At 53.2% G+C, this 25,911-nt stretch overlaps 11 protein-coding genes across 11 annotated transcripts; 4 read left to right on the forward strand and 7 right to left on the reverse strand.

The window, feature by feature from the left end:
• Window positions 1–705: 705 nt before the first annotated feature.
• Window positions 706–2,483, reverse strand: J4E86_001946 (uncharacterized protein; the record flags this gene model as incomplete). The annotated part of the gene is made up of 2 exons (XM_051442509.1): window positions 706–2,033; window positions 2,084–2,483. The coding sequence occupies 2 exons, from the start codon at window positions 2,481–2,483 to the stop codon at window positions 706–708; spliced, it is 1,728 nt and encodes a 575-aa protein (XP_051306097.1).
• A 2,093-nt stretch (window positions 2,484–4,576) lies between these two features.
• Window positions 4,577–6,328, forward strand: J4E86_001947 (uncharacterized protein; the record flags this gene model as incomplete). Its single annotated transcript, XM_051442510.1, has 2 exons — window positions 4,577–5,902; window positions 5,954–6,328. 2 exons carry the CDS (start codon window positions 4,577–4,579, stop codon window positions 6,326–6,328), a joined length of 1,701 nt encoding a protein of 566 aa, XP_051306098.1.
• A 1,416-nt stretch (window positions 6,329–7,744) lies between these two features.
• Window positions 7,745–9,295, reverse strand: J4E86_001948 (uncharacterized protein; the record flags this gene model as incomplete). The annotated part of the gene is made up of 3 exons (XM_051442511.1): window positions 7,745–7,871; window positions 7,924–8,926; window positions 8,995–9,295. The coding sequence occupies 3 exons, from the start codon at window positions 9,293–9,295 to the stop codon at window positions 7,745–7,747; spliced, it is 1,431 nt and encodes a 476-aa protein (XP_051306099.1).
• An 812-nt stretch (window positions 9,296–10,107) lies between these two features.
• Window positions 10,108–10,698, reverse strand: J4E86_001949 (uncharacterized protein; the record flags this gene model as incomplete). The annotated part of the gene is made up of 1 exon (XM_051442512.1): window positions 10,108–10,698. The coding sequence occupies one exon, from the start codon at window positions 10,696–10,698 to the stop codon at window positions 10,108–10,110; it is 591 nt and encodes a 196-aa protein (XP_051306100.1).
• A 98-nt stretch (window positions 10,699–10,796) lies between these two features.
• J4E86_001950 (uncharacterized protein) lies at window positions 10,797–11,192 on the forward strand (the record flags this gene model as incomplete). Its single annotated transcript, XM_051442513.1, has 1 exon — window positions 10,797–11,192. The coding sequence occupies one exon, from the start codon at window positions 10,797–10,799 to the stop codon at window positions 11,190–11,192; it is 396 nt and encodes a 131-aa protein (XP_051306101.1).
• A 351-nt stretch (window positions 11,193–11,543) lies between these two features.
• On the reverse strand, window positions 11,544–12,233 carry J4E86_001951 (uncharacterized protein; the record flags this gene model as incomplete). The annotated part of the gene is made up of 3 exons (XM_051442514.1): window positions 11,544–11,887; window positions 11,971–12,169; window positions 12,219–12,233. 3 exons carry the CDS (start codon window positions 12,231–12,233, stop codon window positions 11,544–11,546), a joined length of 558 nt encoding a protein of 185 aa, XP_051306102.1.
• Window positions 12,234–12,615: 382 nt separating this feature from the next.
• J4E86_001952 (uncharacterized protein) lies at window positions 12,616–13,202 on the forward strand (the record flags this gene model as incomplete). Its single annotated transcript, XM_051442515.1, has 4 exons — window positions 12,616–12,625; window positions 12,726–12,944; window positions 13,027–13,121; window positions 13,170–13,202. The coding sequence occupies 4 exons, from the start codon at window positions 12,616–12,618 to the stop codon at window positions 13,200–13,202; spliced, it is 357 nt and encodes a 118-aa protein (XP_051306103.1).
• A 1,462-nt stretch (window positions 13,203–14,664) lies between these two features.
• On the reverse strand, window positions 14,665–15,597 carry J4E86_001953 (uncharacterized protein; the record flags this gene model as incomplete). The annotated part of the gene is made up of 1 exon (XM_051442516.1): window positions 14,665–15,597. One exon carries the CDS (start codon window positions 15,595–15,597, stop codon window positions 14,665–14,667), a length of 933 nt encoding a protein of 310 aa, XP_051306104.1.
• A 3,202-nt stretch (window positions 15,598–18,799) lies between these two features.
• Window positions 18,800–21,545, reverse strand: J4E86_001954 (uncharacterized protein; the record flags this gene model as incomplete). Its single annotated transcript, XM_051442517.1, has 2 exons — window positions 18,800–19,926; window positions 20,771–21,545. 2 exons carry the CDS (start codon window positions 21,543–21,545, stop codon window positions 18,800–18,802), a joined length of 1,902 nt encoding a protein of 633 aa, XP_051306105.1.
• A 524-nt stretch (window positions 21,546–22,069) lies between these two features.
• Window positions 22,070–23,758, forward strand: J4E86_001955 (uncharacterized protein; the record flags this gene model as incomplete). The annotated part of the gene is made up of 2 exons (XM_051442518.1): window positions 22,070–23,350; window positions 23,405–23,758. The coding sequence occupies 2 exons, from the start codon at window positions 22,070–22,072 to the stop codon at window positions 23,756–23,758; spliced, it is 1,635 nt and encodes a 544-aa protein (XP_051306106.1).
• A 246-nt stretch (window positions 23,759–24,004) lies between these two features.
• On the reverse strand, window positions 24,005–25,398 carry J4E86_001956 (uncharacterized protein; the record flags this gene model as incomplete). Its single annotated transcript, XM_051442519.1, has 3 exons — window positions 24,005–24,144; window positions 24,200–25,249; window positions 25,359–25,398. 3 exons carry the CDS (start codon window positions 25,396–25,398, stop codon window positions 24,005–24,007), a joined length of 1,230 nt encoding a protein of 409 aa, XP_051306107.1.
• Between the last annotated feature and the right edge of the window lie 513 nt (window positions 25,399–25,911).

The following is a 25,911-nucleotide window of genomic DNA, read 5'->3' on the forward strand; positions in this document are numbered from 1 at the left end:
ACTAACCGTGGTTAGCTCGTGGCTACAGAGTACCTAGAATCCTGAGTAAGCTTGACATGACGGCAAGGTACCTAGGTACTTACCTCAGCACTCACGTAGCACGTGCGCCGCTTACCAATACCTGGGTAATGAGAGCCAACGGGTGCACCGAGGTAATGCTGCGCGGAATTCTTCTAGGCTTTCTCCACTGATCCATGGCGTCGTTCCCCAGCATTAGCGGCCCGTCTCGGTGTTGAGCGACTGTATCCCTAGCTAGTCTCGCGACGGAAGGCGTGTCCTAGCGTACCTAGGTATCATCCCCGACCGGGCCTTCTTCCTACTTCGAGCATCGCGTACGAGGCGACATGACGGTACACATAGCGACATCATATTCAGCCGGTGGTACCGCAAGGAAGTACCAGACGCATTGCACGTGTGCTTACATCGTGCAGTGGTATGTCGGAAGCTGCACCAGTCCGCCTGGGAAACTCCGACGACACTGTGGGGCGATGTGGGGCACAATACACATCATGCCGAGGCGCGATTTTGGGTGTTCGAGATCGTGAAGGAATATCAGCAAGGAGAAGCTGGAAAAAATGGTTGATGATAACGAGATATGGGAATGAAAGGAGGACGTGATGTACAGGTGCAACAACGCTAATTTGGGTATTCAAGGCGACATGGTAAGATGAGAAAGACCTATGACGCAACAATGGCTGGGCCTCTTCAAGTCCGTAGTAAGGCTTCATCAATCTCCCAATCTTCCCAAGTAGGCTTATCGAAACCGTTGGGACGAGAGCTGCGTAGGAAGCCGTTCCAGTAACCTTCAACGCTGACCACGGGTCGGATAGTCCTGACATTGGCGTTGAATCCCTTGCTGTAACACTCCTGCATGTGTCGGTCTTCAAAGAGCTCTGGATGAGTTCGTCTCATCGTCTTCAATGCTCTCTTTCCCACTTCATCTACCGAATCGTGATGTCGCAACTGAAAGAACTCCTGGTCATGTTCTTTGCGTAGCTCCGCCATCATACGGTCGTCGTAGAGTCCAAGTTGGAGTAGGTAGATATCGTACTGAACCAACGACGTGGTACCTAGGTAACTTCCACCAACCTTTGCTCGTCTGTGGAGTCCAACTAACGCAGCGATGGTGCCCATACATCCCGTACCATAATCACTCATAGGGAAAGGTGGTACAACAGGCTCACTCAACCCCATTGCTTGACCCTGCGCCCATGCCACACCTGTCACGCAGTCTGCAATCTGCTGCCACCCTGGACGTGAGGACCATGGTCCAGTGTGACCGAAACAGTTCTCAGCAACGTAGACGAAGCCTTTGCCGCGCTTTCTGGCAAGGTGAAGGAGCTGCTCGGGCCCATATCCGAGACGATTCAGACTTCCGGGTCGATAGCCATCCAATATCACATCTGCCGACTGAAGAAGTTGCTCAAAGGTCTGACGGTCTCTTGGGTCTTTCAAATTTAAGTCGGTGGTATGCTTGCCGATGTTTGCATCCACTTGGAAGAAAGGTACGTCGGAGAGGTTCGGCGATGTGATTTTGATGACCTCAGCACCGTATTCGGCGAGCCCCCGACCCATAGCGGGCCCGGCAATGATCCGGCACAGTTCAAGAACACGGATACCGGCAAGAATCTGTGGTTTGGGCGTGTTTGATGACTTGAACGGAAAAGGAGCCGCGGGAGTTTCGCTTTCGAGAGTTTCCACCTTCCAAGGCGGTTGCTGAAGAAGTGTACGTCCGTGTGGGGTCCTTTGGAAATCTTCCCACTTCAGGCATGTCACACCAGCTTGTCCAATCTCTTTATTCATCTCTTCGAGCTGATTGGCAGTGTATCGACTGACATGATCCTCGATGACCTTGATGCATTCATGGTAGTCTGTCAGATCAGGCCGTGATCCTTCGAGACCGATCATGTTCAGCGCTTTGGTTGCCTCAAGAGATCCATGAAGATGAAAGTATTCTCCTGGGTTCTTGGTCTGGTAGAGATTTGCGGATAGTCTGCGGTACAGGATAGATTGTGCTTGGAGCAAGTCGGTGTCTGTCTGGGTCAGTATTAATCGTCGGGCACGCTGAGGCAGTGAGTTCAACCTTTAAGTAGCTTCTTAGCCCTAGGGTCCGATTTATCGAACCCGCCCACCGTGGCTAGATAGGTAGAGAATAGAAAAGCTGTGGCTCTTTCGAGATCGACAGCGATGCCCCGTGGCTTTGGAGCATCTTGTAGATCGGCGATGGCAGATGCAACTCCTGCTTCAACCGCCTTGAGCGCAGAGATGGCCTCTGTTTGCTTCAGTGGGCTGGGAAAGTATGGGCTTCCGGTGTTTGCGGTCGAGAATTTGACATTGGCGATGTGTGGCAGCGACTCTTTGGGCAGATTGTCTTTCGCCTTGGTAAGTAATTGTTCTAATGCTGCCGTGGTTCCCGCCAGCAATGTGTTGGCGTGCGTGGCAATTCGATGGTGACTATTGTCAGATCCTAGGTATGGCGCCATTTTGAAGAATGTAAAGACAAAACAGAACGGTACAAGATTGTAGCAAAGGGAATCTCAGGGTAAATACTCGTAGCCCTTCCAAAGACGGCCCGAGGTAAGGTTGCGTGGTAACGGCTTTGCCGTTGAAAAGCTGATTAGCGGCATATCGAGCTTGTTGACCGTATGCGGTCATGACCATTGCTATCAGCATCGGCTAAGAGCGTCCTGCATACCAACGGGTTGAGTCTAAAGGCGGGCTGGGCTGGGGTCTGTAGGCCGATTTCATGACGATCGGCAGACGTCCAGCGCTACTCGATTTTCGGAACAGTGGGAAGCCCAAGCTTCGCAGCTTCGCGACAACCACGAGGGACTCGTCACCCAATTTCATCAGCAAGGCCATCAGGATCTTACTGTGATCGTCTTCCTCTCATCAATACAGACGGCGAAGGCTGCGGGAACCCTTTTCCGCGTCATTTTCGCGTAGCGTTATGGGACTTCCGTGACTCGCTTCCATCATTACCACGAGTGCATCTTCCGACCAGCTCATCCATCCGTCGCGTCGGCAATGTACTCCCAGGCATTGACCATCCGGATTCGCACGTGATAACGACTGCGACTGCCCGCGGACTTGATACCGTGATGACGCGACCCAAGGTCCCACCAGGTTCGTCTGCGCCCGTACTGGCGACTTCACGGCTAATTTGACGCGTCGCAGACCAACGACAGCGCACCGCTCAGGCATGCGAGAGTTGCAAGAGGAGAAAACAAAAGGTAGGTTCACTTCCTCAACTGTTGCGTCACGACGTTTTTTCGCACTCGGCTACAGATGCACTTGGCATATACCCCTGTCAACGTTCACGACTTGCAACTTAGTTCTTGCATGCCATTACGCTAGCATCTTGAGGTTGGTATGCTCACCGATCGCCGTGTGGAGGCATTGCGGGAGGCCATCGGCTAGCTGTGCGGCTCCATCACGTTGTACAACAGGAAACTGTCCGGCTGGGCGATGCTTCACCCGAACGCTTTGTAATCATGGACAACATCTGCATCGGCTTCTTCGCAGGATGACTCGCGGACACGTGCAACTAGGCTGTCTAGTTGGCATACGAGACTGACAGATCACAGTGCAACGGCTTGTGTCCCTGCAACACATGTGATAAGGTTAGGCCCCCATCCCAATTGCATACTGCAGTGTATTGATCAAAGATAGCGCAAGTTTACTTGCATATACGCGGATCGAGATCCGAATTCTCCAGGCGAGGACCGACCACCCGCAAAGCGACGTACGATTGAAAGTGGCAATGACAGCGACGGTTCTATGTACGTATCTCGCATCTCGTCACTCTGCCAATTACATGGGACTCTGCACTCCTCTAAAGCATTATTCACCGCTACATGCCTAGACACTTTCCAAGCATAGCTTTGCTGACTGCTCGCATTATAGTCCAACTGACAACCCGGCTGCAAACACACCGGCTGTTGAGCACGCCCAGACAACGCCACTGTCATTACATAACCGCACGTCTTCCGGTAACCATCCAAGTCTGTTGACACGCACACTCAGTGTCAAGCAAGAAGTACCGTTCAAGTCTCCAGGCCCAAGAACCAGTATAGAGCATGCAAACAGCTCAATCGATCGTCTGGCTGTCAGTCATGATAACACTCGTGACCGGCTCACTCCGACACACGCCTCCACTCCCAATGATGGCACAGATGAAGTAGCGGAGTTTCCAAGCCAGAGCCGCATGTTACAAGATCCAACGGGACGCGTGATATACATTGGCGATGCAGCTACCCTATCATTTCTTCAGCTCCTCCGGATGATGGTCGAAACGGTAGCCGGCCCGTCACCGTTTACGACTGACCCTCGTCGTCACAAGATAGTCGAAGGCCAATACTCACTTCCATTGGGATATCGACAGTCGAGTCTACTCCCAGACGAGCGAACGGCACGCGTGCTGGTGGATGCCTTTTTCGTCAATACTCACGGCTTGTTGCAGGTCTTCCGACGTGACTCCTTTCTTGAGAAACTAGAGCGTTGCTACTCCGATCCGCTATCTGTCGATACATCTTGGTCATGCTTGCTCAACCTCGTTTTCGCCATCGGCCTCACCATGGCGACACCACTTTCAGGAAGCTCTGAGGCGCTGATAATCGACAAGCTTCGCAGTGAACACCTCGACAGAGCCGAGGCTTTCTATCTCAATGCTAGGAACATGAACGATCCAATGACAGGTTTGGAGGATCAGGATTTCTGGTCTGTCCAAGCGTTGCTTCTCATGTCATATTACATGTTGGCCAAAAGCAAGCGAAACACTGCTTTCGCTTTGCTCGGGATGGCAGTACGGTCTGCGCTTGCGCTGGGCCTCCACAGAGAAGAGACCATGGTCATCTTCAGCCCCGAAGAACAAACACAGCGCAAGGACCTTTGGCGGTCGATATTCGTGATGGATCGCTTACTCTCTTGCTCTCTTGGCCGTCCGACGGCCATATCGGAAGACGACTGCTCAGGAGATACACTCCGCCCGCCCGACAGTAGTGTTCGCAACCAGTCATGGAGCTTCAGCGCAAAGACTGTGTACGACTTCAACGAGACTGGCCCGCCTGCTCTGGAAGCCACCGTTCGAAGCTGCAGAGTCATCGGCGTCATCTTGCGGAGGGTGTACCAGCAACGCAAGATCAGCACTCGTCTCGCCCAAGAAATATCGGACATATGTAAGACATGGCCCCGGTTGCTGACGCCCATCTTGCAATGGCGACAAGCAGCGACTGCCTCGCCCAGTCAAGGCGTGGCCATCTTGCACGTCAACTTATTCTACTGCCATTCCGTCATACTTCTTACTCGACCCTTCTTACTGTACATACTCAACAAAGAGACTCAGCGGCATGTCGAACAACCTGGATCGAGAGGGCCACGTCCTTTCCACCGCATGGAGCGATTCAGCGAGGCATGTGTCATCGCTTCTGTGCATACCATCTTACTCATACAGAACGCTTACGAGGCTGGCTATCTGTCCCGACGCAACCCAGCCGTTATCTACTTCCTCTTCGCAGCCACCCTCGTCATTCTTGCAAGCGATTTTGCCGGCCTATACCAGATCGAGCTAACGGACAACTGCGTTGTCAATGCTATTAACGTTATGAACTATTGCGCTGAGAGCGATCAACAAGCAAGCCGTCTAGTATACATCCTGAGTTCTTTCCGAGACGTCGTCGCACAGCAACGACTACGCCGGCGACAAGATTCAACAAGCAATGCAACACTGCCAAGCATCGCATCACAACTCTACGGCAGGCCAATGCCGCAGCAACAACGTAATGCCGCGCCCCAGGCACCCGATCCAGCGCGCGCATCAAATCCGATGGATGCAACACCACGACTCCACCAAGTGCCCGTACACATATATCCTGGCATGCAGACAGCGCCGATCAACGAACCGGTACTAACATATCAAGCCTCTGAGCAACACCATAATCTTGGACAAAACCAGCACCATGGCAACGTTCAGAACAGCCCTGCTCCCACAGGAGAAGACTTTAGTGTCCATCTGTCTCCTATACAAGAGCCCCCGCCGGTAGACATGGCCACGCCATCGTATACATCGGCCTCGAGAGCGCCCTCGCTATCAGCAATGCTTGACCTCTCTGCTTTGGAAGCAACGCGTGTGCCCAGTCTGCATTCTGAGGAGAGCGGACAGGATGAGCAGATCGATTTCGATGCGCTGTGGGCCTGGCCTAGTAACACACCTGCAATGGGCAGTCCACGGGCTATGGAGGCAAGTGGGGTGAGCGAGCGGGTGCAGGGTATTAGTGACAGTGCTGTACCCATGTTTGGGGTTAGTAGACAGGGGACAGATGGCCTTTGAAAGGGTGGACGCGGGTGGGAGTTTTATATCATTTTCGATTCTTTGTGCATACTAGGATGTGCATTTAGCTGTTTGTCATTTTATGTATTCCGTTTCTAGGTTTGTGGTCCAGGGCGAAACGCGATGACAGCTCTTATTCATGAGGGCCACATTCGTCTTCTCAAACACCTTCAGCGGTGTCTGAATGGAAAGCGTTGTTGTCAGCTGTTCCCTTCTCAGTCCTCTAACTTGGTCGCCATTCGTGCAAGCGCGCGGGCTAGAGGAGTGAAACAGTGACAGGGCGAGTTGAAAACAACGGTGGCCTTCACGGACTGTAACGCGATATGCATCTCTTGTACCGCCGCGAGGACCCGTTCGACTCGAACTGGACTGAATCGACAGCGAACACAACCGCCAGGGGGTTTAGGGTAGGCTGCTGCAACTTCCTTATGCATCGGGTACTCGAACATGAGTGCCAGTGAGCGTAGATTCATGAAGTTTGCTTGCCAGAGGGTCGAGTTAACGATATAATCGTGCGGTAACAGATCTAATAGATTGTGGGCGACATCTCCTCCGAGCGGCGAACCTGGGCTGAGAATGTGACGCATTGTCGAACTTTTTTGGAGTAACAATCTTGGAGTCATCATGTACATGTAGCAAGTATACACCAGTACTTCCATCCTCCTGATGAGGTGCCCGTAAGCTGGCGGAGGATGTTGAATGTATGTGCGGTGTGATGGAAATCTTATGTCGATTGTAACCTTGAAAACGTTTCGCGTATAGTACGTCTCCAAAGCGAGCGTAGTGAGTTCGCGGTTCCGAGTGCCGATAATGGAGGTGAGCTGTTCTGCGAAGACACGAGTGTGCGCAGTCGAATTGATCCCGTCCATCGGATCCCGGGTGCCGATGGTGGACATGAGCTGGTCTGCGAAGATTGGATCGTGCTCACTCGGCTTGATCCCGTCCTTCTGGTCAAGGTTGTGAGCCAATATCTGCACCTTCAACTCATCTGGGAGCCGCGACCAGCCTTGGAAGGTAGCAGACAATTCCGTGCCGGGATCGTCCATATAGATTCTGTTGCGCCGAAAAATAATCTATTGGCCGTGTGAGCTTTTGATTAGAACAGAATGATCAAAGCACTCACCTTGAGGTTGTGTTAACGCGCAGACTGTCTGCACTCAAGGATCCGCGCCCACTTCTGTGATTGTGAGCCTCGTGGATCTGTATGATCTTCTTACCGAGATTCTGAGGCGTTATCAAGGCAAAGTGGGTGAGGCAGTACCGGGTGTTGTGTACTATAGTTGCCAAGCCTAGCCAACCCAGGACTGTGCGCTCCAGGGTGGGAAAGAGCAAACGCTGTACGTGAGGCACTGAAATCGTGAAGACTACTGTGGAATTCTTCTGCTACATGATCGTACATCACACGCGAGCTATCTCTTACAACGCCTCCAGAATGCGCACATCGCTCATCGCTTCAAAGGGTATCGTCTCGCTTCCAGCACCTTGCAACGCCCACTGCAGGGTCTTCTCCACCGCACGTCTACCTGTGTGCTCAAGGGGTAGCCTGCATAATATTAGCTAATGTAGCCTCAATAGGGGTGTTCGGGTTGACTCACCAATGGCCTGCTCCCTTGATAATCACGACCTGACTTCCCTTGACCAGATAGTCGCGAGCGTTGTCAAACGAGAGCCGTTGATTGAATGCAGGGTCAAATTGTCCCATCATGAGTGTCGAAGGGGCCTTCAGCGCGCCTTGTGGTGCCATGCTGGACAGGGTGCCTGATGCGGACAGGGTCTGCGAAGAAGCAGCTTCAGAGGAAATGTTGTACAGCGCGGCAGTAACCTCGAGAGACTTTTCCCACTTGCCGAAGGCTAGGCTGTCGCGATAGATGTGGGTCTTCTCGGACATGCCGCGGTCGCCTATCCTGCTCTTGACAGAATCGCCGTATCGTTCACCCTTGTCGTTGGCCTTGTCTAGCTGGGCACTTCCGGGGCCAGTAGAGATTGCCATTGCTTCAGCAGCTTCCGTAGGTTCCAAGACAGTAGGAGCCTTGCCCTTCTTCGGCGTGCCTTTGCCGAACTGGTGAAGAACACGCAGGAAGAAGTAGTTGCCAAAAGTCGCAAAGACGTTGTGAAGAGGCCAGGGTAGATGGAATACGAAGATGTAGAAAGAGCTTCGGAACTGTCCAGCCACAGGACCGAGTGCGTGTAGTCCATTCTTCAATAGACGGAAGTTGAACGGAGAGTGTATCCATGTCCTTAGCATTTGCTTCGCCAACAGAATCCTGTCCATCGCGTTCGAGTGTAGTAGAGCTGTGACGGCGCCGCCTGTGATGATCCAGTGGTCAGCCAGGACATGTGCCTCAGATGCCAGCCGGCCAGCAATGACCGCACCCCAGTCGTGCGACACTACCACTACCTTCTTGCCTTCCGACAGGAACTGCTCTCGTATGCCAACAATGAACTCGCTCAACACCTCGAGCATTTCGTTCGGGCCGTATGCGGACAGACTGTCGGAGCCGCCATAGCCAGGGAGATCGACGGCTATCAGGATGGAGTCCTTTTGTAGGGAAGCGGATTGGAGGAGGTGGCGCCAGATGAGGTAAGAATCGGGGAATCCTGGTCTTTGTTAGTTGCGTAGTCCATTAAAGTTTGGTACCTGCATGACTCTGCTGGTGAATACATACCATGTAAGAAGATGGTAACATTCTTCGCGGGTGACGATCCAGTGTCCTGGTTAACGACATAGTGCAGGCGGGTACCGTTGGTGGTTTTGTAGAAGGCATGCTTGAAACCTGGAAGAGGCTCCCGGTCAAGACTCCAGAAACTCTCTTGCGCAGCAGCCAACGCGCGCTTCTCCTCGTCGCTATCTTTCGCCCAGAGCGCCCCGTTCTTGATGACTGCCATGGTCCATACTCCGGCAAGGCTGAACAGTCCAAACCCAAGTTTGAAACCGCTCCAGGCCAGACTCCCGAGTTTGTCTGCCATGTTGGCGTTTTGGCTGGAGGTGTGTCGCAGTACAGTTCTGCTCAGTTGTCTGTAGATTAGGCACTCAGTGAAAGGTCGTTCGCATGTGTTGGTGGTGGTTGTAGTTGAGCGACGGTCCTGTCACATGTAGCGCGAAAGTGAAGTTAAGAAAGTGCGATCAAAAATCAAGGTTGGCTGGTATCCACCCCCGCATGCTGGAGCAAGAGCATAGTCCTGACTGTAGCGGTAGCCCCAGGGGCAGATCGCGATGGCGAAGCAGATGACCCGCGAAACCACGCGGCAGAGACGATCAAGGGTCCTGTGTATCCATGGAAGCTGCAGTGATGATCGTTGAGGTATGACGCTATTGGCCATAGCTTCTGCTATGCCGCGGACTGACGCAGTCTGATCGGTCGGGTAGCTTTGTCCCCCGGTTCAGGGTGCAGTCGCTGGTCGCCTGGGCACCGGGTTAGGGCGATGCGCGTGCTCTGCGCATCATTTAATTTATGCTTGAGTTGTCACCACTGAGAGCTGGGATATCGTGGGTCTGCTCGTCTATCTACTAGATGATACGCGCAATGCTCGTACGTTGTCAATGGCAATCATGGCCTTGGCCCTTAGACAGGAACAGCCATAGTCGGATCTCTGACGTGTGCGCATCGCATTATTCCAATGTCGAGAGGTCCTGCCCCAATATGCACAGAATCTCGCTACACCTAGGACTCAACGCTGCGCCCCAATAACTTTGACATTCCAATGTCGGGTATCATAACAACTCCAACGTAATCTCACACAAGAACTCCAACGTCCACAGGCACAGTGACTCTCAGTTCTCATCTCCTCTTCCCCTTGACCCTCTCCATGACCCTCAACTCGGCGCTTCTCTGCAGCCTCAGATCTTCCAACTCCCTCTCAATCCCTCTGTTCTTCTCTACAAGCTCTTTCCTCTTCTCCATCCTCTGCTTAGCCTCCTCCAGCTTGTGCCTCACAACATCTTCCACCACCCTCTCCAGCTGCCCCGCATCCTCGATGCCATGCTCTCTGATGAAGCGGTCCGCGAATTCTTCAATAGTGTGTGGTGATGGCCCTGGACCACCTGTATGATATCCGTTTTGGTGCGTCATGTAAAGCCCCGGCACGGCGGAAGGATGTGTACGTAGGTGGGAGGAGAGCGAGATGGGCAGTTGCGACGCGGAGATTGTGGGAATCTCGTCTGAAGGCTTTCGCGGCGAGGGCTGGGGTGGTGGGTTAAGTATGATTTCCATAAGACTGTTCTCAAACGCCTCGTCGTATTGTACAGTGAATGGCGAGAAGTCGACCATGGGGGATGTGAGTTCGGGCTCGTCGCGTGGTGTGAGGGGCGCGTTGCCCATTATCGTGTCGTGGTTGCTCATGTTGTCGTCTTCGCGGTTATAATTAGCCATGCGACGCGTGATGGAGAGAAGCAAGGTGTTGCGATCCGAAGTTTGTTGAATTGAGGGGATCCGTCTCGAGGCTGTCGCGATGATGGGGCTGATGCCGCATGACTAAGCCCAGGTTCCGCAGCACCTCCGCGGTCGCGACTTGCCCAACTTTTGCCTACCAAGCCCAACACCAACCCAGTCGCACATCTCCAAACAACCGACCGAACTCCGTACATATCGCGATCATGGCTGACAAACTGCGCGCGCAGCAACAACTCGAGGCTCTCCAGGCCCGCTACATCGGTATCGGAAGCGCAGACACTACCAAGCACGAATGGACATCCAACATCGCGCGCGACTCGCTCTCGAGCTACGTCGGCCACCCGCCTCTTCTACAGTACATGAGCATCGGACTGGGACAGCCGCGCGAAAAGACTAGACTGCAGTTACTAGAGCGCATGGTCAGGCCTGTCGGGCCTCCGCCTGAGGTGAGTAATGGAAATGTTGAGTTTTAGAAGTAATGAGCTAACAGGAAGTAGCAACAAGATTGATCGGGACATTCTAGACCGAAACGACAGACTTGGTTATGGAGACATGCGGAGAACGAAGATCCAAAGCGAAAGCCGCCTCCCATCCCCAGCACGAATGCGCGCGAGGCCGGCTCGTGGATGAAGAGGAACAGATGGGTACATGCTGCTTGTCTAGGGCTATCAAAGCCGATACTATGAAGTCGTTCAGTAGCGTAGCGCACGCTGAGTGCCGGTAGTGAGGTGTACACACCTCGGCCTCTCTCAATATACCCCAATTGCCACCATAGCCGGGGCCCAAAGTCTTTCTCCAACTCGTGCTCTCCCATGTGTGACTTCTCAATCGCTATCGCTAGCGCTTCCTGTTGGGCCATCATCGTCGTCGTCTTCCACCACGTCACCACCCATTAGCATCGAGACTTCACCCTTTTGCAGCATGCTCTTCAGCTCAGTGTTCCTCGGGTCCACCAACTCAATGGGCTTGAGCTTCGCCTTGTTCCTTATTCTCGGATCGCATCCCGCGTCTAGAAGCATGGCCACGATGGAGTGTCCGTGGGGCCAGACGGACTTTTCGAGCGAGTTGACGTAGCGTACGGCTTTGTGAAGGGGAGTATCCTGCTCCATGCGGTCGATCTCGTCGATCTCAAGACCGTCTTGGTCGAGAAGCATGTCGATAACTTCGACTGTGACAGAGTCAGTCGAATCACGCCCCGTGTGGCGTGCGACTAAGACGTCCTGGTGCTACGCCGCTGGGATAGATACTTACAGCTTCCGTATGTTGCCGCGACGTGAAGGCAGCCGTTACCCACGCCGTCGCGTGTGTTGTTCAATGTTTCCGCGACATGGTCTTCGGGCTTCTTCCCTGATTTTGAGGCAGCAGCAGCAAGGTCTTTTAAGGTTTCCTCAAGTAGCTCGGTGTTGTTGCGTCGGCACGCTTCGAGGACAAGTTCGCGGGGGGAAGCACCCTACATGTTGGTCAGCAGTGGTAGGCGCTGGGTATGCATGTGTATGCACCTCTTCGTCCGCCATGGTGTGTGGTGTTGAGGATGCGGAGGGTGACTGGGCAGGGACAGCGGTCCAGTCAGGTACGCGTGAATGTTTCGAGCTGTGGTTTGGCGGGGTACTCGGAGGTGCTAACGGAAAGCGAACAGGGCAGGGCGGTGTGAAGAAGTGAAGTATCTCTCTAATACGGCGATAAGGATGCAGGCGACGTCGACAGGCCAGCGTGCATAAGCCCCAATCTGAGACAGTCCGCTCCCAAGTGCGCGTCGCCGGTGGCTTTTCGCTGCTACACACTCGCCCCGCACTTTGCCGTTCCCAGCCCTAGCGGGTCAGGGTCCGTCATAACTTTTGATCTTCTTCGCGCTCAACTTCACGCGTCCAACTTCTTTTTTGCTTACTGTCGCCCACCATGCTGCTCTGTAAGTCCCATACTCACATATCCGGATGTTCCGCTTATGCCTACTACATGGCCACATATACAGCTCCATGTTCCAGTCCAGCCACAGCTAACAGCCACAGTTTGCCCAACATGCAGCAATATGCTGCGCGTGTCCAAAGTACCTCCCGGCGATCCCACCACCGAAGACGCTGTCGGTCAAAACCGTTTCGAATGCCTTACCTGCCCCTACCACTTCGTAATCAACAAACGCTATTACGAGCGGAAATACCTAAAGAAGAAGGAAGTCGAAGACATCTTGGGTGGAAAGGGCGCCTGGGATAATGTGGACAAGACGGAAGGTGCGCTCCGATACTTTAGCCCAAGATTGCGCCATCTTGGGCGCACCTGCTACACCTGTTGGCATACCTGACAAGTACACAGTACAATGCCCGAACGAGAAGTGCCGCAACCACGAAGCATACTGGTACCAGCTGCAGATTCGAAGTGCCGACGAGCCCATGACTGCTTTCTACAAGGTACGCCACATACCCGACCCCCTCAAAAACCCCGTTGATCTGATCCAGTGCACCCAATGCGCGAAAGAGTGGCGAGAATGATCTGCGAGTCCTGTTCAAATGTCCAAGGAGTTTGGAAGCGGAGTTCTTGTCTTAGTATACCCCGGTTGCATTTGGTGAATGAAGTTTATGTTCTCTTTTGACTTGTAGGCGCCAGTCGCTGTGAAAGGCTCAGGATGATTCAGATTCCCGACCTCGAATCGGTTCATACTCGTGGTGATCATCTCACGACAACGTCGATGCATCTCCATCAACGACCCGCGCGAACCAAGACTATGCCCCAGTTTGAGTCACAGGCGCATTCTGCACTGGCTGGCCCGTGCCGCAGCGTGGACGACCTCGCAAGATGGCGCGGATTTCTACCTATTCCTCTCTCTCCCATCATTGCTTTCGGGCCTCTCGCAAAAGCATGCAACTGTCTCCCGGCTCTGCTGACAGACCTTGCCTCATCAACCTTCATCACACCCGCAAGCCCCATTTACCACCGAGGTCGGGAACTTATGCTAGGATGATGGCTCAAGCTACCGACACCGAAGAGCCAGTCATACCAGTTTCTCGATCGTTCCACGCCTGGGCGCGACTTCCTGATGAGCTCAAGTGCGAAGTTCTCTCGCACAATCTAACCCTGGATGGAAGAATCGACAAGAGAAAACATGCCCAATGTCTACAGTCGGACCTGTTCCCACTCTTGGCCACGCGCAACCGTCATCTAGCCAACATCGCACAAGAAGTATATTACAACAAAAATGTCTTCGAGCTGTGTATCGGGTGCCGCATGCAAACAGGGGACGTCAAACTTGGCAAGGGCTATTCGTTTCCCCCTGAGGACCGCATCAGCGGTCTCTGGTGTCCCAAGGCACGTGCGGCTGCCATGATACGTCATCTGCATATTGTGGCGATGAACTGCAAGGTCGGTATAGAGAAGGGACTTATATGTGCCTCGCACTCGACGAGTTGGATGTACCTTATAGATCTACCTCCCCGAGACTATTGGATCAACGGTACCAAAGATAATGCACCTCGCGCCAATATAAACCCTGAATGGCAAGAACGCTTCGTCAACCTACATACCCTTGGGATCGAGTGGCGTCTTGAACGCGATATCATGCCCGGATGTTTTCTCGAAGATGGCATAGGAGACACGTTGAGAGCTTGTATAGAAAAGTCTGGGATACGTCTCCGGGCACCGAAAGTGGAGTTTACTGTCCGTGATACTTACAATGGCGGCCGGTTCTTGTGGCACTATCATCCTTGCGAGCAGGATCATACCGAAGTCTTTCAACATCTCAAAGACATGATCATGGGCAAGAAACCTTGAGTCATGCTACCAATCATTTGGAATTGCAAGACATGCGCCGGGTGGTGTTGAACATGTAGGATGAACAGACAAGCTATAGGTTTAGGACCTGTAATAGTTTCCTCTCAAGTTCCCAATAGCTGCTTTTTACTATCCAGAATGCTAATGAATATATCCTCATTGACCAAACCCAGGCATGGCTGAGACTCACGTCCAATCAAGAAGCTGATCATCTTTCTCTGTCGGGACGACCAAGACCTTCGCCACATGCGGCCATAACACAAAATCCCACAACCAATAGCCCTCCTCATTCAGATGCACATGGTCGTCAAGCATATTCTTGATGAACATGTGCCTCGTATCAACCCACTTCACCTTGTCCTCGCGATCCCGTTCAGTCCGAGCCTCATATGTCTGCAGCTTGTGCTCCTTCTCAACCCGAAGAGCCCCGTTGATCTCTCCAATAACCTCCCTTAGCATCTCATTACTCTGATCCACAATCGCATCAGGTATATCCAGTCTATACGACATATCGCACGCCAACACCGTACTCTCCGGCGCAATCCTCAGACAAGCCTCCACCAACACTCTCCAGCTCTCCACATCCTGTTTCCGGAATGCGCGCTTCTTCTGCAGACTGTTTGTCCCGGAAGCCAGGATCCAGAGTTTGATGTCGCTCACGTCTTTCTTCGCGTTCTTGAGTATGGAGTAAAGACTTTCTGTGAGTCGGTATGCGACGTTTTGGCTGCTGTCGCCGCCTACACCAGCGTTCCATGCGACTCCCGTGTCTCCGAGCTTGCCGATATCCGTGGTGATGCCGCTGGTTTTGAAGCGCTCGAGCATGGAGTTGCCGAGGTAGACGACACTGATGGGAGATGTGTTTGAGAGGTTTGGTACGGGCGCATCTGGTGCGGGGGGAGAAGCATCTTCGCTAGGTGTAGGTAACGGGGTATCGAGTTGAAGACGCGCGGTAAGCTCTGGTACGTGTACTTGGTGGTGCGTTTGATGCGAGCGTTCCTTGAACTTGGCGAAAGATTGAAGCTTTTCTAGGAACTCGGCATCGGACAGGTGCAGGAAGTTTGTCTTCGCATCTGTAGGTATGCTGGACGCTGCATTGCTCGGTTGGGCGTTGGAAGGCATTTTCGGATTGACTTGAGATGTTAAGGTTTTGCGAGGCTCCAACGGCGCGATGTTTCGTTGGTGTAATTAGTTTAAGTAGAAGTTGCAATGAGAGCAGGATGTATGCGAATCACTCGATGGGGGTGAGCATGGGATGCGACTGCTAATCTGTGGTTAAGGGTGGAGTAGGCGACGAATCAGCGCGTAGGCATCAGCAATCGTTACTGCTTGCAGCTAAATTGCGGCAGCGAGAAAGGGCGTCACAGATTCAAGGGCTGATGCGTTGGAGGATCAATGAGAATACCTTCGTGATCTTACATCTGAGTAGCTAACTTTATACACCCTGAAGCTCGCTCGCTCGCTTCTCGAACATGCATCTCATCTGAGCTTTTTGGGTGAGACGAAAAATCCCCATGTCCAATAGCCTACCGCTCCATCTTTCAAGTTATAAGAAGGAGCGCATCATATGTCCACCACCACGCTGCTAGTTCCGAACTGGATAATCTGCCCACCTATGGTGCCCATACGGCGAGTCCTTCGGCCGAGTCGACACAGTCTTGATCGTCACACGGTGCTGGTATTGATAATTGTACTCATGGACAATACCAGTGACGAACTTAGACCTCTCTGTAACGTATTCAGTTCTCTCTTCTATGTCTTCGTCGTCAAATATATAGAAGCGTTGCCATCGTTCTTCTCGAATTCCGTTGCTTTTCAGGTCAAGCTGCTCACAATACAGTGATTCCACTGCATCGATATCGACGTCGCCTTCTCCGGGTATGATTGATATGATGGTCAGATGGCGCGTGGGAAAGTGGATTGGGCCGGGTCGCTGGAAATAAGCCCCGAAATACGACCTCGGTCTGTTGTCCTCCTGGTTGTCGAGGAACAGAGACTCCGGGTCCAGGTTGACGGTCAAGTAGTGTAAGTTAGGAAATGTTGACCCATCCGAGATTTCCCTCAATAATTTTATATGATGAGGTTTGTTGTAATTGAGATTAATCTCGAGACGGCGAACGAGAGGCCTTACAACAGGTGGGGGACAGTAGCAAATATCCATATTCGAAGAGGGTGTGGTGTTGGACAGCATCACCGTTCGATTGACCCCATAGAAAGCTTCTAGAACAAGATGCTTGATTTCGGGAACAGAGAGGAGGGGAATCACTGTCTTTTTAAGCAACCGCCTTGTCTCATGCGTACCGTACCGAAACACATCGCGTTCGAAATAGTCTTGGGGATAACAGAGATAATGGAGGTCGCAATTATCGAGCCAAGCGCAGGCAGTCACGGCTGTTGGAGTGTGGACGGTGTAGCGCAAGATGAGCAGCTTCAGCTCTCCAGGGAGGCTGCGGAACCCTCGGAGGAATGAGTCGGATTCGGTTGTCATATTAGTAGTCGTCATTCTTGGTTGAGTGGTGAGACTCGTGTGGTGGGAAGGCGTTGATGGTATGAGCGGGATCCATAGTATAGAGTAGTGGCCTCAGAGCGGGATGCAAGGCAGGTACCACCTGAGGTACAGTCCGTGCACCGCGACTCACTAGGCAGGTGCAGAACTGACAGTGTGCAGTGAAACGCTTCCAAGGTTCTAAAATGGCAGTGAGACTTCAGTGGGTTGAGACCAGGTAGGCGTTACCAGGCCTCATGTGTTTTAACAATGGCTTTTTACAAATACCTCGGCGATACGCCTTTCTTGCAAATGTGGTATTGCGCTCATGACCTGCGCAATAACGACTATAAGATAAAAAGCTCCTGGGAAAGACGTTCCTTATTGAGGCTGAAAATTATTGTATACATGACAGTCAAGACGCGACCGCCCATGTCCAGGACATACTCTCTGACGACTTGATGGGAATGATGCGCCATGACACCAGCCCGTATAAACTTTGGAGCCTGTCCTCATAGCACCTTCACATGTTCCACGCCTCTGTCACTATGCCACGTCATTTCGGCGCAACGCCGACAAATCTCCCTTGTTCAAGCAGTAGAAATGCGCCTCGGAGGAGAGACGCTCCAGAATAGTGGTTCGAGGCCTGATAGTCCTGGAGACAACTCTCACGCTGTATGGCGACTCGGAATCGGCGGTCCTGTCATGCCGATAATACCCCGTTCGATCGTGCGCTCGCAATGACCATCACAGCGAGTGCGCTCATGAGCATGCTCGACTTCGACCTGGATGTTTTTGGCTTGCAACAGTAGGCGCGCCTGCTCTGGCAGTCGCTCGAAGAATACGTTCGATTCTTCCGGAAGACAGTAAGGCAAGTGGATCACAATGCGGAGTTCTTTCAACGAGGTGAAGTATCTTCCCCAGCCAGCCTTGGCCTCACCGTCATTTGCCCACGAATGCGACTCCAGAATAAAACAGGTATACCCAGCTGTGAAGGACGCGCGACGAGGATGAGCTAGGACAGCTAGTTGGGAGCCTTGGCAGCCGCCGCAGTAGAATAGCTCTAAGGGGTACCCGAAACCCTGGATTTCCATATGTATCTCGAGCTTCGTGACAAGATGTGCGACGGTCTTGGATGGATAACGGAAAGACAATGGGGTACGACGTGACCCGCGCACGACTAACCAGGCCAACTTGAATGTGTTTTCGTGGTAATAGATCTGGAAAGCAATACTACACAGTTCTTTATTGGCAAGCGCGGTATTCAGAAAGCGGGGTCCGTAGATAAAGTCATGGCTACGACAGGTGACACTCCAGGGAAAGCGGAGATGGTGTCGAAAGATCTCAAGCTTAAGCTCCTTCGGATGGTCATTGAAGCGATCGAATTTGACATCAGTGTCGGAAGAAGTAGTGGAGGGGAGTAAGTTCTCAGGTGAGTCCTTGGGAACGTCGATGGCGAGTGGGAGATGGACCACCGAATCTTCGGCCATGTTGTCTTGAGCGATTTCGAATCTTGGCTTCAGGCTCGAGGGACTGACGGGGTGGGAGGTTGATTGGGTGCGTACTTAGCAGCTAGGTAGCTTGGGTGTGTTGTCAGTAGAGCTGCTGGATGCCCACCAGTATCGAAGTGGACAAGGAGCTCAGTCTGTGCGCCCTCCACGGTCTAATCCACTTCAAAACAACGCTGCTTGACCAATCGGATGGGCAGTACCACGACGTCAGCAGTCGGACAGTTTCTCAGGCAACGCAGTGACGCTTTTGCCGAGGAATGGGACAGTGCCAAAGGTCTCGTGCGATCTACAGTAATCCCGATCCCCACTCGGCAGCGGCTAAGTTCGCTCAATCTCCATCTGCTTCATTATCAATGGTAAGCTCGACCATACCATTGACCGAACATGTGTCTGGCCGAATCAACCAGCGAGCGGCGGCCATGCTGACTGTGCCTGCACTCATCGCCAGTGTCGCAATGTGCGGCTTCGGTAGCTCTTCCAGCACAGCCTGGTTGTCTCTAGGAAAGTCCGCTGCCTTTGCAGACCGCGAGTAGAAGATACGAGATGACAAAAAGGGTACATAAGTACTGAGTCGGAAGAATCGCGGGTGATGACTCTCGGCCTTCGAGGTTGATGTGTCAGATCGTTGTCTTGATACCTTCTTGACATTGACGTCCTGAGTCTGCACATTGTCACGAGCTTTCTTTGGAATGACGAGCGACTTTCGGGTCTGACTTTGATTCTTTCTGTGGTCGACAGGTAGGGTTGAAACAGTGTTGTCGGCAACAAATGGACTGACAGAGGCTACGTCTAGATCCATAACGCAAGGCTGCCAGCTCTCATTGAACTCCACGGGCTCGAACGATGCGCCTTTGTTGCGCATATAGCTCTGCTCGATGACACCAGAGCCTCGCAACAATGTTGGCTGTGAAGCGCCATGAAAGTTGTGCAAATGCTGGAGGAAAGCGTCTTCAGATGTGTAAAACTCTTGATTACACGAGCGATACCGATGGTAGTTCTGCGCATGTTCGACGTGAAACGTTCGATAGCCGGAGCCGCAAAGGTGACAATGGTGAGCTTTGGCCGAAGGAAAGTCTGGACAGAGGGGCGGACCTGCATTGTCTGCAGCAACGTCGTCGAAGCTCCGGAGAAATCGACAGCTCCACACACGACAGTGAGAGTGTTCGTTCATATCTTTGACATCCGTAAAGACCTTTTGACAGTATCGGCATCGGAAAGATTCGTATGGTGTAGTCGAGTAGAGGTTCTCCAAATGGTTTTCCTTGCGCTCGCTCCACCACACAGCACGGTCAAGCTCACGCGCGACGAGGTGCTCAGCAACATGCTCACATCGTTCGGACCAGTCTTTTGACTTCTTTCCGCAGAAGCCACAATGAAGCATAGGATCGTCAAGCTTCATTGGAGCTCCGAAGCGACGCCACTTCATGGCAAGGTCCTTGCAACCAAAGTTGTGGCCTTCAGCGGCTAGTAATCGAGCTTGACAGCCGGTACGTACCGACGGATGTTTGGTGTTGGCGAAGTGAACATGGTGGAGATGTTGGATGAAGTGATCACGGCGATAGAAAGTTCGTTGGGATTCGGGCTTGCTTCGGCATTGTTGGTACTTGTGGCTAGCCAGGTGAGCATCGTCGGGATGGGCCTGGCCGCAGAATGGACATGCTTCAAGATTTTCAGATGACTTTGTGTCACAGCAAATCCAAGTGGTTCGAAGCGCATGGACCGAGTCTTCGTGGCGTATCCATTCATACTTCGTCTTGAATGCCCGCGGACAGAAAGTACAGAAAAAAGGCAGATCTTTCTGGGGTTCACCTGCACTGTTCACACCGTTAATGGCTTGGCGAGGAGATTCTTTCCATGCCATCCGACGTCTACCTCGACGGCGATCACGACCAAAGGACGAGGTTTTACTGCGGCTACCGCTGGAAGACACCGTGTATGTTGTGGGTGCAGTGCCTTCAGAAGAAGCAATCGAGGTGATGACGGAACCTCTTCGACCTTGTCTGGACTCAGACCATCCGCTATTTGGGATGCTTTCGTTGAGAGACTCAACATCAACGGCAGCCTGCACTGCAGACAGTTCAACAGCTTCCTCTTGGTACGACTGTGCAAGGTATACCGCCAGAGGCGGCTGCGGCAGTTGATTGGCGTCATCTGCTTGCTTTTGGAGGCTTTCCAGACTATCCTTCGACAGCTGTGTCTTCAGAGTGCGATTGCTCTGGCCTGAACCACCCTTTGCAGTGGGGTGGGAATCTGAATAGGTAAGTCAAAGCATGATCTCATGGAAGGGGATACGACTCACCTCCACATTTCTTCCTGGCTCGGGTGTTATTGAACCAGTTGCGGACTTTCTTCACGTCGAGATTGGCTTGATGTGCGATGATGTCCAATTCCCACGCGCAGGGGTATGGATTGACCGCAAATTCGTCCTCCAACACCTGTCTTGCCTCAAGTGGAATACGGCACTGAGGTCCTTTACGTTTGGCTGATGCTGGTTTCCAAGTTGCAACTGAAGGTTGTTGCTGGGATGCGGCCGATCTGACTGGTAGCTGCTCCAGTCCAAGGGAGGCATCGGCCGGAATCATTGGATGATCGAGAACTGAAGGACGTAGCCCGAGCTGAGAGTGCGGGGCATCAATTAAACTGCCTTCCTCATCGTATTGCATTAGCGCAAGTGATGACAATGAAGGCGGGAGAGCGAGATCCGTCGCATCGCGGATCCTGTGGTCCTTCGCATGTTCCATATCAACCGTTTGCCAATCGACGTCTGCTCCTGAGTCTACACTCGTTTCAATCATAGACGTCGCAGCATATGTTGTTGGGTGAGATGTTGGCCATTGCTGGTTTATATCGGCAGAGGAGAGATCGTGTGCCACGTCGTACATGGGCACGTCGTACAATTGGAGGGTATCTTGGGCCGCTGGTTCCAAAGCGAAGTCAATAGCCGTGACATTGTCTGGTTGAAAGTATGACACCGTTTGCCCACTTGAGGCGTGGGTGTGTTCGACTTCGTCGTTCTGTTCAAGAGCGGCGAAATCGAAGAAATCGTTCATCCTGTCGAGCGCGTCGGGATCCATCGTGACGCGTCTAGTGCGGCCCTGGTGGACGCGCTGAGAGCGGTTTATCCTGGAGCCAGGCAATCTATCATTGGCAGGTCAATAGGTCCGAATCGAAAAGAGAGACATCTGATGTTTGGGGGTCGCATGACAGAACGTGGAATCCGGCTTGACGCTGATGAGGTGGAAGGTGCTGCGCCGTCCGTCGTCTATTGATGAACTGGGTGCGCCCGGGCGATCCTCCAGGCAGCCAACGCTAGTCAGCTCATGCTGTGTGACGAAGAGACCGGCGTTTTCCTATCATGATAGCAATCCATTAAGACGGTCTTGACAAGTAGACCTCATGAAACAAACTATCAGGATCTGCTCAGTCGCGACTTTGATGCTGATATTAATCACGGTCGGCATCTGTCCGCGTTCAGGCCGGGAAGGCGCCACCATCCGATGTCGTTAGCGTGACTTCCTGACCCACCGAAAAGTTCCTCCACCCGAAAAGCTCACGACATTCGCAACTCCACGCGCATTGATCGCATCCAACTTTCACAATGGCGGCCGAAGTACAACTCCTGCAGCCCTTGAAGCTGCCAAAGGGCCCTTCCACCCTTACGTCTGAGCAAAAGTACTGGAACTCATTCGCCTCGGAGCTCAAACTCGACCCTTCGCAACATTCCTCGCCCGTAACTCACATCTCGATACCGCCCCCTCAGCCCGCCAATACGCTTTCGGCCACCCAGGATCTCTTCGCAGTCACCACGGGATCGCGCGTCCAGATTTTCTCCTCCAAGAGCCGAAAGGTCGTCAAGACGATATCGCGCTTCGGCGTCGACGACGTTGCGCATTCGGGAAACATACGGCGCGATGGCAGAATTCTGGTCGCAGGAGGAGATACTGGTGTCATACAAGCGTTCGATGTCAAGAGCAGGGCCATCTTGAAGACATGGAAGGAACACAAGCAGCCCGTCTGGGTCACACAGTGGAATCCCACAGATCTTACTGGCCTAATGAGTTGTTCCGACGACAGAACCGTGCGATTATGGGACCTGCCGAGTGAGAAAAGTGTCATGAAGTTTGACGGGCATCAAGACTACGTGCGCAGCGGTACCTTCATGCCTGCGCAAAGTGGGCTGCTTGTATCTGGTAGTTACGATCAGACGGTACGACTCTGGGATTCGCGAGTGGGCGGAAAGGCGGTCATGGTGTTCAAACACGCTGCGCCCGTCGAGACTGTCCTCCCTATGCCGTCTGGAACGGCTGTCCTCGCAGCAGCCGACAATGTCATCAGCGTTCTCGACATTGTGGCCGCAAAGCCGATCCACATGCTGCGCAACCACCAGAAAACTGTGACCGCGCTCTCATTAGCGAACAATGGCGAACGCCTCCTCTCCGGTGCTCTCGACGGCCACGTCAAGGTCTTCGAAACAACAGGCTGGAACGTCGTAGGTGGGATGAAGTACCCTTCGCCCATCCTGTCACTCAGCGTCATCCCGAACCAAAAGGAGGACAGACACATTGCCGTAGGTATGCAATCTGGTCTTCTCTCGATCAAGACCCATCTTTCCGGCGAGCAGAAGGTTCAGGCTCGTGAGCGAGAGAAGGAGATGAAAGCGCTCATGGAAGGCAAGATCGAAGAGTACGACAGGAGCAAGAAGCGGAAGCGCGGAAAGGGCTGGGAAAAGCGTATCCGAGGCAAAGACTTCACCGGCGAGAGCGCAGACATTGTGATCGAGGGCAACGCGCGGGGAAAGATCACGGCCGGACAGCCGTGGGCGCATGCGCTGCGAAAGGGCATGTACGCGCAGGCGCTGGACATGGTGCTCGAATCAAAGGTATGTTTTCCATTCTCCTGTACATCCCTAAGACTAAGGCTAATATCTCCCAAGGACGCAAATGCTCGCAGCCAGTCCCTTACCCTCCTGACCGCTCTACGCCACCGCTCTGCTCTCCGAACTGCTCTCAGCAACCGCGACTCCGTAACACTCCAACCCATCCTCCGCTGGTGCATAAAGAATGTTTCTGACTACCGCATCACACGTCTGACCACCGACGTCGCGCTCGTGGTCCTGGATCTATACGCCGATCAACTGGGCAGAAGCGAGGAGGTTGACGATCTAATCATGGCGCTGATGCAGCGAGTCAAGGTGACCGTCGAAGCAAGCCAAGACGCATGGAAGGTACGTGGCATGCTAGATATGCTCGTCAGCAGCATCGGCGCAGTAGACGGCGTGGAAGCCTGAGAATGGAAAAGGGATCTTTTGTTTGCATAGCGAAGGCGTTCAGGATCTTGTCACATGTTCAAAAAGTTGTAAAGGCAGCAGCAGCCGTATACGTTATGCACCTTGGATGGGTGATAGAGAGATACCCGGATAAAGCGATTGGTATTGCTTTGGATGATGGGGAACGGTTGATCTTGAATGGTATATTGTACAAGCCAGTTTTCTTCCACCGGCAATATATGCTATGCACTGAATTCGTACAATCGTTTACCACAGGCAGTATTGCCGTTGTGATGTGACGGGTCGGTCGGGAAGTGCGGTCCACAGCTTGCGGTTGTCGCGCTTCTTCTGAATCTCGTCTGAGATGCGCAAGCGCGTCTTCTCTTCCTTGAGAAGAACGGAGAAACCTGTCAAGTAATGTTAGCGCCCAATTGTCCAAATTAAAGTGTGCGACAAACTCACTCGTCGTTCGGTGCTTCAGCATGTTGATAGCACCCCGCGCCCTGAACTCAGGGGTCTTCCAGCTCTGCCCGGGTCCCACCCACGCCTGGTCAATGTAGATCTCGCTGGGGTCGCGGACCACCTTCTTACTCCCATCTTTCAACTGGATCGTCGTGTCCTTGAAGAAAGGCACCTTAACCGGCTTCGCCTCCAGACTGCCGTTCGTTTTCGACGTCTTGTAGTCCCAAGTATCCTTCGGTCTCCCCGCATCCGTAGCTGCTCTTTGCTTTTTCCAACGCGACACCGCAGCGTCTTCGCCAGCGAGACCCATACCGCGGGCCGCAATGGCTTCGTTCTGCGCGATTTCGAGGCCCTTGATGACGTCGCGGGCCACACGTTTCGGGGAAAAGCGGAGTTGGACGAGGGCTTCCGAGACAGTCTTTCCGGCGATCTGGTTTACGACCTTCTGCAGCTTCTTGGTAGACGTAGGAAGGAGTTGTGACCTGTAGAGTGACTGGCGTTCGGTACGGAGTAACTTCTGCGCCTTTGTCATGCGGCCGTGGCGCTTCACGCCGGAAATGACGAGTTTGCGCTCGAGACGCCTGCGGGCTTTCTGGTCGGGATCGAGTGACATATCCATAAGCTTCTTGTCCTCCTTAAGCGCCTCTTGTTGCTCTCGCTTGCGGTATTTCTCCTTGACTTCGAGTTTCTCCTGTGGGCTCAGGTCTGGCCGCCAGCCGGGGATATCGCTTTCGGGTGGGAAGAGGGAAGTTGGGGTTACGGCGAAGTCTCCTTCACGAGGGGTGGGGCGTACGGGCCCTGCTGATGCGTCTTTTCCTTTCGCACCTGTTCGTTTTGCCCTCTTCGATAGGTAGTCTTCGAGGATCGGGTTGGTGAGGTCATCGTTGTTATTCTTGACCCCTCTGAACTCGTCAGTGCGATGAGCGCCTGAAGAGAAGGTATTGAAGAGGTCATCGTTGTCTTTCTTGCGCCCGAACGAGATATTGCGCTGTGAGATTGAAAGGATCGAGGTTAAGGGTATCCATTGGGTGTGTGGGCGTGCGGCGAGGGCTATTCAATGTTAGTCGTCATGGTGTTGTACCGCCCGGAAGGTCGACTAGCGCTCCGATAGGTGCGGAGAAAATGGTGCAGGGGATCAATGTTCCCAGTAATAGCTTACCTGACTGCCCCAGCCGCCGTGAGGGTATCCGGGCGCTCATAGCGATGCTCGACACCACGGCGCTGCGGCGTTGATGATGCCAATGCTGTGAAGTGTCGCGGGAAATTCTGTGGCACGGCGAAAGGCTCCGCGCTGGCGCAGGGCGCTTGCAGGGGTTTGGCTTGGCAGCGGGATCATCATTGAACCAGAGCGATCAGAACGCAGAAGAAATGTGCAGGAGTCGTGTCGTCCCGCTCCTGTCCAGACCACCGTCGACCCTAGACTCTTGACCCCGTTGCCTGACGCGCATTTCGTGACGCGCCAAACATCGTGCTGTACCGCCGCCAGCTCACTCCGGGAGTCCGCATCCAGCTGCTCCGGGTCGCGACGTGCTCGCTCCATCATTACTCGATTAGTCGCAGGCCCAAGCTTGCCTGGTGCACCTAACCACCTTTTCTTCTAGACCGGGTGTAGGCCTTCTCACCCACGACGCCGACGAGGTCATCTCCCATCACACTCGCTATCCCCATCGCCTCGCGCCTCCGACGGTCCTTTTCGCGCCAAACGCCCGCTG

This window comes from Alternaria arbusti, assembly GCF_024043155.1.
Source record: "Alternaria arbusti strain BMP 1465 chromosome Unknown scaffold_2, whole genome shotgun sequence".
In the NCBI taxonomy this organism is placed as follows: domain Eukaryota; kingdom Fungi; phylum Ascomycota; class Dothideomycetes; order Pleosporales; family Pleosporaceae; genus Alternaria; species Alternaria arbusti.